Genomic DNA, 13,091 nt, shown 5'->3' with positions numbered 1-13,091 from the left:
TCAGAATTCTGCAACGACTCCTACTAAAAGCGTGACTTCGCTCCTTTTAAACGATTCAGAGTCACCGTAACTCAATATTTTTAATCTCTCAGCGTTTTCAAAGTGACATTCCTTTGAAAGAAAGTGAGAATGTATCTTTTTTATCCAATTCAAAAGCTTTTCTAGATAAGTTTGGGCATTCAAATTAATTATCGCCTTCCTAATTACTATGCCTCTGGAAGCGCGGTTGACCTACCAATTTGGCGGCTCCGTTGGACGACTGCTCTATTATCACGTTAATCGTTAACAAATAAACACAATTTAAAATGCTAAGTGACTGCGGGAACGACTAACATTTTTACTTGCAGACGTAAACACAGAGAAGGATGTCTTATTCATTTGGGCATTTTGCCATCTATCCAAGGAAGTGGAGGAAAATTTAACTTATTGTTTCTCTCTTGAGCCATTTGAGTTTCAACATTCTTTGTTAGGTGAGTGCAGTTATCATTACTGTATTCACCGGATAAATTCCCCAGACTTGAGACTTGTTCGCTTACATTTAGCTTTTAGTCCAGACTTAAAATTGTCGGCAGCAAAGCGTATGACGAGGTATGGTCCTTCGAATTTTATCTTAGTAAGGGGCTTGAAAAATGACAGCTCGTTTTGTTTTAGCAGAGGGTCATCTTGACGGCTTTTGTGCTGTATCTGAACTCCATAGTAAACCTCAAGTTAATTTAGTTATTTCAAAGCGAACTTACATCTCGGTGGAATAGGCACTCTTATAAATTGACAATACGGGGACAGGGTATATTTTGTCCAACTTTAACCTCAGAAGTAGGCAATGTTTCCCTTTTTGTAACATCGATTTCACTTCATAGCATTTTTTTTTTTATAAGGCTCAGTTCCTGAAATTGCCTGAGAAACTTCTATTTTAACTAAAAACCTCACAACATTCCGGTCTTTCCAGATATCGTTTGCCAAAACAGAGATTGCAAGAGAATCACGTGTTTCTTGGTCACATCAAAGACTCGTGAGTTTACGAAACCGCGGTGTAATATTACGTCCTGCGCTACTGAGGGTCAAATATTTATCCTTCTGACTTATATCGGTTGTTTGGCCTTTCCCTTCCCAGCGAAATGGATGCTAGGGACTGCACTGTGTTAGAGCGACATTTCTCGAGACTTCAACAATGTCTCGAACCTTCAAAACTTTTACGTCATCTTGAAACAGTCGGTGTTATCGATGAAGACGACGTGGAGACCATTCGCGAAGAGAAAAAGAAAACGTCGAGGGAAAACCAAGTGACAGTGTTTGTTGACATTATTAAAAGACGAGAGAACGGCCTCAGACATTTACTTCAGGCTTTGTTGAAATCTAAAGTGCAAGATTTCTTGGCGAGAGAGCTTCTTGAAGATGATGTCTATGATGAAGAAGGTAAATACGTTGTTCTGTTAAACTTACATTTATTGACAGTATTTCTGTCTGCTTTTTCACAGCTGCGTTGCGTTACTTTTTTCTAATTGCCTTTTTGTTTCTAAATCTGGAAATTATCCTACTTTATTTCTAAAACGTGACTCGGACTTCAAGTGAAAATTGAAAGCTAGTACATTATGAACTACAAAAGCAGCTGTTTCATCTTTATATTTCTCTCCTGTTTACTTGCTCTTATCAATATTGGCTTTGTACGAGAATTTAAATAGATTCGGCTTGCAAGCTGCGTGTTGAAACTTGTGGTGAAGCCCAACTTGAATCACTTCATCGTCGGCAATCATTAGCACTCATATTCCAAGTCCTTTCAATGACTGTGTATATTCCACTGCAAAATCGGCATAAATTAACTTTATCCGGCGATATCGTGTAAGTTGCGCGTTCTGGGTTCATGTTATGACTATCAGACGAGAATCGGAGCAGATATTTCGTCGATCTTTCTATTAACCGCTTGATGCTGTGGACCACTTCCTTAACCCCTCAACAACAATCAGAGCTTAGCACTTATTTTTTAAAATCCACATTCAAGTTTGCGATAATATAAAGCTGGTTAACTCGTATTCCATTGATAACACACCTCCATTAGCGGGAACGACATTGCACATAATAACATGTCATCTTTGCTTAGATCCCTCAGTTTTAACCTCTGAATAATTTTTAAAAAGTTTGTATATACGCGTGACTATGAGACCGATATATAAAGAAAGAGTTCAATTTGACACTCGTCAGTAACCAAGCATAAGCCAGCTTTGATGCGGGGTGAGTTTCTGATGAAACCGTAATGTAAAGTTAACGATGTGTCGGTGGGGGGTTATTACATGATAACTTGTTATTGTCAACTGAGTCGATAATGCAAGGCGAGTTGGCCCAATTTTTTTTATGTAACAAAAGAGTTTCTAATTAAAAGCCAGTGTTTCCAACGTTCGCTATTCGTCAGTGCAAAAGAACACGGGAAAGGGTCGAAACTTCAGCCTTCAATAAAACTTCTGTGGCCAATTCAAATTATCAACACAGTTTATAAAACCATATTATAAGCCAGCCTAATCGTGTTTAGGTCATAGTAGCCTAAAGCGGCCTGTCAATAATGAGTTCACTTGTCAGCGTTTGTTCGTCGAGATCTGAAGCACGCGGAAAGTTTGGAGACCACGAAAGATGCGTAAGAGTTGCTGGAGGCGTAGCCAAGAGCAATCCTAGTTTCTTGAGTGCTCTTCACTCTTCTCAAGTGCTACATATTTCGATGAACACACAGCTTACGTATGAACTAATTGTTTAAAAATTTTAGAATTTTTTTTTTTCATATATTAATATTTATTGTCACAATCTTTGGTAAATCTTTATCAATCGTCTGTTTTTTAAAAAGAAGCTCTAATGAAGAAAAAATTTGTTGACAACCCATTACTAACCTGGGAAAGAAATAAGTAGATGCTCTTTTGGTTTTCCTCATAAACCAAGATTTCATTTAATTTTTCACTCGTGTATAACATTACTTGAAGACCGGATTTTAAGTAAAAACATGTGCAAATTCTGCCGGATCGCTAGATTATAGCGTTCTACCCGAAAACTGTGGATAAAAGGGGTGTACAGGAATGACCAAGAAATCTCTTTCTCTCAAAAGATTTATTCTAAGAGGTCCTAGAAGTCCCGCCAGAAGCGAAAAACGTACGAGTTTCTCCGGTTTAAGGAGCCCACGCATTATATTCACCATGCTGAAATCGCTGTTTGACTTTATGGTCAGAAGATTGCTTAACGCTGTGTTGAAATTTCTGAAAGGTCCTAAATTTTACACAAAATCCTTTACGAAAATATAAACAATTATTTAACAGGCCAAATAATTTCCCAAATGTCGCACAAGCCTCACCTGATTACCCATAACCCTGATTGCTCTCAGGGTTATGGCTAAAAGTCAGGCTTTTTAACTCGAAACGGCCGCTTTCGTCGATATTGGGGCTTAGATGAACATTATTTTCTAGCTCGAGTATCATTTTAACTTTTCTTCAGAGCTCCAAAAGGTCAATTTCGACTTGGAAGGAATTGAAAAAGCGTGTAGAAATTTTTAAAACACCCAATTCAAATAGACGGGTAATTTGCAGCAAAATACAACTGCATATGCCACGTTGGGAGCGCAATGCCTTACGTACGATATGACAGAGATTTAGACTACGGTGGCTTAATTAAAAAATAGAGAATCCTTGACTGTGCTCTTTTCTGTTGTAAAGAACTAAGGAAACGGCTTGAGCACTTAAGAAGTGTAGGGAGAAACACGAGACGTAGTAAAACAAATAACATAATCAATCAAGCCCTCCGCTTAGGAGTTATGAATTTCACCGTAGTCGTTCTCTGACCTCTCAGTCGGGTGGGGGCAGGGAAAAGAGGAGGATGCTGAAGAGGGTATAAAGTGTGAGTTGACATAAATGTATGAATGAGGTGATTGGAAGGAGAATTATTTAGGTTACCCACGGCAGTGATTTCAGTTTCTTACATGTATACTTGATACACATCCAATTGATTTAATTTTTCAGAAATCAGCAGTATATTGATGGAACTGGAAAACGACTTGGATGAGACTCAATCCTTGAAATTGAGCCTTATTGAAGAGCAAAAACGGCACAAAAACACTAAGAGGGAGTTGGAGGAGATCAGGAGAAGCTCCATCGTGTTCAGTGACTCTAGCAGCTCGGGTCTGTTCGCTGATTATGATTCTGCTCCAAGCGACGGCGAGGAATTTTGCGACTACTCACCCATAGAGGAGATTGAAAACACGCCAAGTCTGAATGAAGACCATTCCGCATCGATTTTTGATCAAGATCAGACTAAGTTCCAAGACCCGGTATCTCAATCAGCAGCGATAAATGACGATTTAGAATGGGAGCATGAAGATGGCTGGCGAAAGTTTGGGAGCCTTGATAACCTAGACTCTCTGACTCGAAAAAATTCTGATGGAGGTTCGACTATTAAGCTGCGGAAAAGCTCCTCTATGGGAAAATTGAACAGTGATGGTCGAGGGAGGTACGTGGACGAACGTAGACGCTCTGGACATGCTAGGTGGTGCAGCAACGAGAGCCTTGAGGGCAGCAGAAGATTGTCGAGTTCGCTACACAGACGACAAAGCGACGATGGAAAAATGAACCTCCTGGAGAGCAAAGTGACTCTTCTGGAAAAAAGGCTTCAAGATGAGCAGCGGAAGCGTCAGATTTCCGAAAATGAAGTCGCTAAGTTGCAAGTAGAGAAGGAGAATCTGTTCGAGGAACTCGAAGATACTCGAGACCAGCTACATGTAAGACTCAGCCAACTGAATCTGTTCTGCGCTGATGACGATTGCTATGAAGGAGAGCTACATTTCGAGAAAAGTGAAAATGTCGACGATTTTTCAGAGGCACGAAAGGTGAACTATGAAACTAGTTCTATGGAAAAACCCATCCAAGCGCCAACTGGAATTGCGGAGACCGCTTCCCGCAGCAGCTCACCTGGCGTTGATAAGCTTCGTACCCAGTCTGAGCAAATGAGAAGAACACGTCTGACAGGAAGTTGGAGAACAGTGAATGCTCAGTTTTACGAGCTGGACGAATACGATGATGAAATTAAGGTCGAAATGGATCCAAGTAACATCATGGACACATTACGCAGACTCAAAACGCACAATAACTGTTTGTATAACGATATATTGTATGAAAGAGATGAGCTTAAGAGTCTGAAAAAGAGAGCGTCAAGGCTAGAATCACTGAAATGATTAAGATGTAGTATGTCAAGTTGGAATGCATAAATTTCGCCTGCTTGCCTGTCACCAACGACAGAGTAACCATCTGTAGAGTGCAAACGAATTCCTCACATGAGGTGAAAAAAGATTATTATTTAAAGAACACTAGACGATGCCCGCTTTTACCAAACAAACGATTCGGTATTCCATATTTAAATCCGAGCTAGAAAGTTAGAAAGGTAAAATTTCTCGGTCGATTAGTTACGAACAATTCCCAGTCAAGTAATTCAATAAGTAAGAAATAATATTTGATTACCTGATTATTTAGGAACTTTCTATTGGTAGTCGTAAAAGCAAAGATAATTCACTATTCCGGCTTTGATTTTTCATTTTCGGTTGTTTAAGTTCCTGAGGACAAAAATCATTGGCATAAATATTTCAAGATGAGAATTGTTTCACTCGGTCTTAAGTAAAAGGGCTTGTATTGGAATGAGACAAGATATGTGAGTACATAATTATATTTATTTTATCTAGAGATTTTTTAAAATTCAAAAACTCAGAGTCAGGTGTCTCTATGAATTGTAATGTGTAAGACTTTGTGAAAAACAGTAATGTCGTGGAATTCTTGTTTTTTGTTATTGTTTTTTGTTTTCTGTACAACTGAAAAATACCAAAAGAAAGGATATTCAGTAAAAAGTACCAAGTTATGAAAGGGGGGGGGGGGGCGCTGGGTGGGTCAGAAGGTAGACTTGGAAATGATCTATATTTGCGCGTGAATGCCAATTTATTTTTAACTGTAATACACACCCTCCAGCCTTTTCGGAGACAGAGGCTTGCAGCTTCTGAGAATTGGCCTACAGCAAATGACGAGCATTCAAAATTTCGCTCACAAAAGTTTTTTTTTCCTTTTATTATTATTATTATTATTTTTGTTATTATTATCATCATCATTATTATTATTATTATCATCATCATTCAAGGACCTTATTTTAAATAGCACTCGGCTTCATGCATCCACTAAGGATTTATTACTAGTTTAAATACAACCAAATAGATATGGCGCTATCAAGCCAGTACCAAAAATTAATGTTTACATTTACCAGTTAAATAATTTTACACAGATTCCTCACAATGCCATAATGCGGTCTTTTTGAGAAGAAAATAATTAATGAACCTCGATCTTTTACTAATTAAATTATGCTGATGACAAACATCACCTGTAATCCTTTTGCTGTGTTGTTGTTCGTTTGTTTGTTTCTCACAATATATGTACCAAAGAATACTGATAAAGCTTCCAGCGTTACAACACTACCCTCGTAAAGTATAAAAAAAAACGTAATCCGAGGGGTGATTGCAGAATCCTAAGCATTCAACTACATGTAATGATGGAAAACTATAATAAATATGTATTGACGAATGCGTCTTTAAATTCTTTCCCCAAAACTCACCAAAAGAAAATAGCTTCTATTAATTTTCTTACTATATGTTGACAATGCCTGGACAGTGAACAATTCTAGGAAACCTGACTACATCTTTGTTCTACATTTAAAACCATGGTCGGTGTTCTACAAACATAAAAACAACAATAACAACAACAACAACCTAAATGACATTTGAGTAAAAATATGTATACCGAAAGGATGAACTGTCACGCTTATCTGCTATGGAACGTTATTTCTCATGGTGTCCTACAGTGCTTAGTTTTACCAATTTACACATAAAAAAAGGCTGCGTCAAAAAATCATTCTCAATCATTCCTGTTTAAAAATGTTTTCGTATACTCACATGCACAGAGCGCGAGCTAACAATCTCTGCGAAAGTCCTTAAGCTAAAGAAATGTCACCGTTTTTCTTCAGGTACGGCCTCAATCCCTGTGCGATATCATTCCTTCCAATCTTCTCCAGGTTATTGATAACATGATGGAGAGGTAAATTGGGGTATGTCGCCTTCAAATGGTCCATTAACTCATGAGAGGGACTACTGTTACGTTGGAACGCATTTTTCAACGATTTCAAGATTGTGGATTGAATTTTGTACTGGAAAGCTAGGCTTTCAAAGTCCCATCGGCCTCTTTTATTGTCTTCAAGCTCAGTGCACATCCAGTCGAACACGTCATGGTGATTTTCTTCCAGCTTTTCGAGGGTCACATCCTCTAGGAAAAAGCCAGTTTGGTGATGATTATTCAAATTGCTTAAACCGAAATAACCCAATTTCCGACAACTACAGTTCCCATAACGAAATACCCTAAAACCCGAAATGTGATGAGGGTGACATTTGAGCAATAGGGATCTATGTTATGTTTTTATAAAACGAAAAAAGCGAATCTAAATTGCCATAACTCTGTTCACATACTCTCGTCTAAATGCACCTATTGACAAATGAGAGCGCGAGGAGTTCTTGAGATATTATTATATCATTATATGAATTTCAGTAATCAACTACTACCGCTGAACTTACCTGGGTTAACTGCGTATTCAACATGTGCAGGTGCATTGGACCAAGACGGCGGTAACGATGCTGAATCTTGGGATTGTGGTATTGGAGGCCCACTTTCATCGGACAATTCACACCAGTTGTGAAGAATTGTCATTGATCCACTTGTTTTTACGGGATGCAGAGAAGGTGATATGGATCCATTGGATTGTGAAGCTGGTCGGCTGGACTTACACCGTGCTTTGATTTTGGGAGAACTTTTTTCAATACTCGTCGATTCTAGCTCTCCGGAAGGTTTCAGTGTATTTCTTGTTCTACCGCATTTCGTAATAACGATGGCGACGAAAATTTTAAAAGAAACTACAACTGCAACAGCTACAAGGAGAATTTTTCCGATCTTTCCTATATCTGTCGGCGCGTCCTTATCAACCACCCGAGTTTGCATCATTGACGACATAGTTTCTTTCGTGACAATTGAATTTTTTAGTTGATGTTTTAACGTAATGCTTGAACGAGGCGTGGGTTTTGTCAGTCGGAGCGTTGACTTGGTGGACCTGATTTGTTTCTTGCACGGTGTGGACCGAACTTTGCACTTGTGTTTGTAACTACTACATTCGCTTGCATTTAAGTCTTTTTCATCTCCACAACACTCTGAACAAGGGTCACATGAAAACGACAAAGGTTTATAGTAATATCCTTCTTTGCACCTGCTACACTTGCTGTTTGACTCGAGGGTGCAGTTCTTCAATATTGCTTTCCCTGTCGAGCATACCGTGCAGGGCTTGCAATGAGCCTTGTCGTATTTGTTAGAGTATGTTTTGCCAAGTTGACATGGAACACAGTGAATATCTGTCCAATTTTCAATTTTGGTTCCACATAGTACCGAAGGCTCTGATCCAGCCGGACAGGAAGGGCAGTCCAAGCACTGATATCTTGCCTTTCCAGCGGCGTTGGTCCAAATTATTTGTTCCGGTTTGCACGAGAAATTTGCTCCAATGGAACAAACCTATGGACGAAAGAATGACACATTGTGAAAAAAGCTTGCCTTTGCATTCGATTACCAAAATCTCCTGTCTGTTTCAGTTTAATGAGCTGATAAATAGTGTTGCAAAACATCGAGAAAAAAACTAATTCAGTTGAAGACGAATTAAGACATTTATTCCATCCATTTTGAAATCACTGGTGAGCCATGATTGACTTTGAGCTGCACAATTTGTTCACAAATCGCACCATATTTTGCTCTAAATATTATCTTTTTCCCAATCAAGGAAAAAGCAGCCAAAACAAAATAACCAATCAAATTACAAGAAAATGAGAGACAAAGATGCCATTGCGGGGCGAATTTTGGCAAATTTTGTCCTCAAAACTAAACAACAAAAACCCTGTATTTGGCCGATTGAATTTTGCAATTTCCAAATGGATGTAATAAAGTGATAATTAAGGTATGTATCGAGCAATTTGATCTGAAATCGTACTTGTGAATTAAAATTTTACGCGTATAATTCCAGACCAAATTGCACTCTACTCTGTACAATGACCAATATTAATCTAATGGTGGAATTTCATCATGTGGTAAAAAGTTTATTACCTGAGTTAAAATTTTTCCTAGACACATTTCCTTTTTTTATGGGTAGGCCCACAGTTTTCCTCAATGATGTTCAAGAACGCTTGAATCACGTAAAATTTGGTACATCAATTGTGTTCTTGTTACGAAATATGACTCTCCTTCGATATTTTGGATATGAAAACTTCCTTCCATAAGAAAACGAATTAGTTTGATCTTCTACTTTATTTGAACGAGGAGCATACTCAGCCTGACCGACGCTCATATGGAATTTTCTATCAACTCACTCACTGATAAAATATATTAAAGTTCACATGGCAACCAGGTGGACAATCAGACATGATTTGATGCTACTCTGGTTTACATATTTAATGAATGTAACCGAAAAAGTTACAATTCATAGACCCAACGTTTCGACACTCCTGTCTAGTGCCTTCATCAGGGGTGATCTGAACGCTGCAACAAGAGGTCTTTTTATACGATCACTAATTAAACTTTTTTTTGACGAGGTGTAAATAGGCGTTAGGAAGTAAGCCGCCATCATCACGATTTAAAGGAGGAGGGCTGACTGTCTACCATCTTCACTAGATTCGAAGGCTGAGGAGAGGAAATATCTTTCTAATGTCTTAAAGGCGAATGGCCATACAAAAACTTTTCTCCGTAACTGCCAAAAACCAGTTACAACTAGTAGCACTCCTGATGAAAGGGAACCAGCGACTGTTTTTGCTGTTATTCCTTACATTCGGGGTGTTACGGAACCCATCAAGAGAATTTTGAATAGCCACAACGTTGAAGTTTCTCAAAAACCTTTTCAGGCTTTGGGGCATATTTTTGCTAAACCTAAGGATCCTGTCACGAAAGAACAACGAACTGATGCCATGTATTCTATTCCTTGCAACGACTGTGAAAACGAATACATCGGACAGACCAAATGTCAGTTTGGTACACGTTTGAAAGAGTATCAAAAAGCGTTTTTATTTTGCAAAAAAGAAAATTCAGCTTTATCGGAACACACATGCCTAACTAACCATACAATTGGGTGGGATTAGTCTAAAATTATCACCACCAATCTGCGTTACCACCAGCGCCTTAGTTTGGAAGCTTGGCATATTAACTCCGCCCACGCTCCTTAAATCGTGATGATGGCGGCTTACTTCCTGACGCCTATTTACACCTCGTCAGAAAAAAAGGCAGCTAATTAGTGATCGTATAAAAGGACCTCTTGTTGCAGCGTTTAGATCACCCCTGATGAAGGCACTGGACAGGAGTGTCGAAACGTTGGGTCGAGGAATTGTAACTTTTTCGTTTACATTTATTAAGTCTGTAAACCAGAGTAGCATCAAACCATGTCTAACTCACTCTTAGCCAAATTGTATAACGTGGTCTATAAAGTTGGAATTGGTATCTTATTTCTTACATATTCATAGACTATTTGCGATAAAAATAACATTGGTCGGTTGACACCTGTACATCAATAATGAATCGCATGATGGGAGGTTAATGAAAAGCAACTTGAAGTATTTTGACCTTTTGTTACGAAATCACTTTAATAAGCAAATTGACACCTGCTGTCAGATTCGGTTATGTGAATAATTTCAGATATTTTTGTGAGAACACCAGGAACACACAACTTTCAGTGTACTTTATTTAACCTCACATGATATCAATGCAATAGTTAATGCTCCATACAGACCATTGAAATGAGGAGTTACTTATTACCTAGTTTTGAAAATTGAAAGTTTTAGGCGTCAGACATTTATTAGGGTGGGTTTTCAGGAAATCCGTTTACTATAGACAAACGATATCTTGGGTTTCCAAATTACGTCATTAGCTGTGGTTGATTTTGACATTAACGAAAAACAGCCTTCTAGTGTATAAAGATGAAACTCAATCAAAAAAATTAATTTGCCAGTTGAATCTTTTTAATTGAATTATTTGCCGGTGTTCCGTTGTGAAAGTGATGTGACCACCAAATAGCAAGTGTTCGAATAAAACGGCTCACATCCAACAATTCACCACTACTTTTGTCACGAAGCTTCGTGCTTTAGTCAGTAAAGCAAACAACGTAAAGAGAGAAATCTTCGCCAAAGGCACATCTCCATTCTTTATTCTACTCACTCATTTAGTTGACGACACAGTTCGAGAGGCAGACTGCGTTTACAATTTTTGTTAGATTTGGATAAACTTGCTGAGCAAGCCAAAATGAACGATGGTAAATGGAGTCGTTGAGCCGGTTTCACGAGTTAATGACAAGGGTCACACATGAGTCAAAATACCCTATCGAAGTATCAAAATATTCTACTTTTTGTCGCCATTTCAGTGGTAAGCTATCTGATTCAGGCTATACAGTGTACAACCGGTCGTTATTTATAACAGCCAGTTACGGCGCAGAGGACCATTTTCCTTGAAGTTCGCAGAGTCGAAAGGTAGACCACGGGCAGCTTTTGGTTACAGAATTCAAAATTGCCGAGCACACCGTGATGAAAACTAGAGCGACGACAGAGAAGGAACCTGGCCAGCTATATTGTATTTAAATGATATATATCAAAGACAAACTACAGCAAGTAGATATTAAACTGGAATAAATCCAACCGGAGTAAGTGTCCTGAGATTAATCGCTTTTGCCATGCAACGTGGCTCTCAATTAGATGATTATCAACGAAAGTGACCTCTTATGAAAACATATAGAAGGACAAGCATCGACATTAAAATCAAACAAATTCGAAATAAAACCATAGTCTAACGAAAACAGTACAATTTATCAGTTCCAGCGGCCCGGAATGGAATTATGAGACGAAGCATTATTTCCCCTGATCTATGAAGTGATGAGTAAGCACAAATAACCCATCCCTAAATAATATTTTGAAAATTCGCTTCGAAAGCGCAAACTGCAAAACGTTCCATAGGACCGTGGTCTGTGAGTCAATTGTCTAATAAGATAAAGCTTATGATCCATGAACTCACCAGCATAAAGAGCCACAGCGCAGCAACGATGTCCTTTCTTGTCATCATGGTGTAGACAGAGTGATGCAATCCTGTCGAAGTAAACTTCGTTGAGCTTAGTTCCAGCAGACGAGAAGATTGTTGTCCCATCTGCACAGTACTTGCCTGCAGTCAAGTTCCCTTTAATCCAGCGATTTTTACCAAGTAAACGGCACTGGGCCAATTCAGGAACACTATAAAAGCACTTGAATATTAGATGGCTACTAAGTAAAGCTTATAGCGTGCTGATGTAAGCTTCAAAATGCCATACCAGACGAACATTATATAACCTATGTCAATTGTCTGGGTTTTTCCCGTAAGGAAATGTAAGGAACCGATTAGTTTTCAGCACGTCACTAAAAGTGATACTCGTTTCGTCACGAAATCTAAAGCACCAGAATTGCGCCAGCGCCAAAAAAAGCTTCACATTCGCGCCCTCTAAGGAGGAAAGAGAAGGAATGGAGGGTATGTGGACTGGTTCCAATAGCTAGCTTTAATGTCAGTTATTCCAGAGCTAGACCTCGTTCCCTAATATATTTTTTTTCATATTCATACAGAAACCTCTCTCATAGCCTGAAGCTGGAAGATGGGCCCAAATGAAATTGACCCTAACATAGTTACAGCCTAGTTATTTGCTCGTACGTGATCGTATGTAAGTTTTTTCCTTCAACGTAGTTAATAAGTTTCGTTTGTCTAAAAATAGCGGTTACGGAAACCAGGAAATGACATGATACCAAGGACTCACCAATTCAAATTTTAAACAGTGAATCTCTCTATTAAATTTAACATACCGAATGGGGTTTTTCAAAATTGGTTAACCTTCTTGGCCATACATTTTGTTTCGATCTAGTTCCGCTTTATATGTTTCTATATATTGTAACATTAACTCGTAATAGCATCTACAAAAAAAGTCGCCACTAGAAAGGCTTTCGGCTCTTTTTTGGGGGGGGA

At 38.6% G+C, this 13,091-nt stretch overlaps 2 protein-coding genes across 6 annotated transcripts in view; one reads left to right on the top strand and one right to left on the bottom strand.

Annotated features, from left to right (window-relative positions):
- LOC113684780 (uncharacterized) overlaps positions 1 to 5,841 on the top strand; it is a 7,500-nt gene extending 1,659 nt beyond the window's left edge. For 2 of the 5 annotated variants that reach the window (XM_089190860.1, XM_089190861.1), the window contains 3 exons: positions 348 to 470; positions 947 to 1,413; positions 3,987 to 5,841. In XM_089190860.1, the coding sequence (XP_089046986.1) occupies positions 1,116 to 1,413; positions 3,987 to 5,194 (1,506 nt within the window). In that variant the 5' untranslated portion in view covers positions 348 to 470; positions 947 to 1,115 and the 3' untranslated portion in view covers positions 5,195 to 5,841. The remainder of the gene's footprint in view (positions 1 to 347; positions 471 to 946; positions 1,414 to 3,986) is intronic. The other 3 variants (XM_089190863.1, XM_089190864.1, XM_089190862.1) reach the window with 3 other exon arrangements.
- Positions 5,842 to 6,041: 200 nt separating this feature from the next.
- On the bottom strand, positions 6,042 to 12,739 carry LOC113684782 (uncharacterized). The gene is made up of 3 exons (XM_027202180.2): positions 12,123 to 12,739; positions 7,619 to 8,600; positions 6,042 to 7,313 (listed from the first exon to the last, which is right to left on the bottom strand). Exons 1-3 carry the CDS (start codon positions 12,249 to 12,251, stop codon positions 6,985 to 6,987), a joined length of 1,440 nt encoding a protein of 479 aa, XP_027057981.2. The 5' UTR covers positions 12,252 to 12,739; the 3' UTR covers positions 6,042 to 6,984.
- Positions 12,740 to 13,091: the final 352 nt, after the last annotated feature.

This window comes from Pocillopora damicornis, chromosome 13 (assembly GCF_964200805.1).
Source record: "Pocillopora damicornis chromosome 13, jaPocDami1.2, whole genome shotgun sequence".
Lineage (NCBI taxonomy): Eukaryota > Metazoa > Cnidaria > Anthozoa > Scleractinia > Pocilloporidae > Pocillopora > Pocillopora damicornis.
Note: the sequence above shows the minus strand (reverse complement) of the source record. Positions and strands in the feature narration are given on the sequence as shown.

Excerpts from the sequence above, each read along its gene's own strand:
- LOC113684782 (XM_027202180.2), bottom strand. The coding sequence starts at position 12,251 with ATGGGACAACAATCTTCTCGTCTGCTGGAACTAAGCTCAACGAAGTTT. Across the intron at positions 8,601-12,122 it reads CGCTGTGGCTCTTTATGCTG|GTTTGTTCCATTGGAGCAAA; the intron begins GTGAGTTCATGG and ends TTTCGTCCATAG. Across the intron at positions 7,314-7,618 it reads TGAATACGCAGTTAACCCAG|AGGATGTGACCCTCGAAAAG; the intron begins GTAAGTTCAGCG and ends GCTTTTTCCTAG.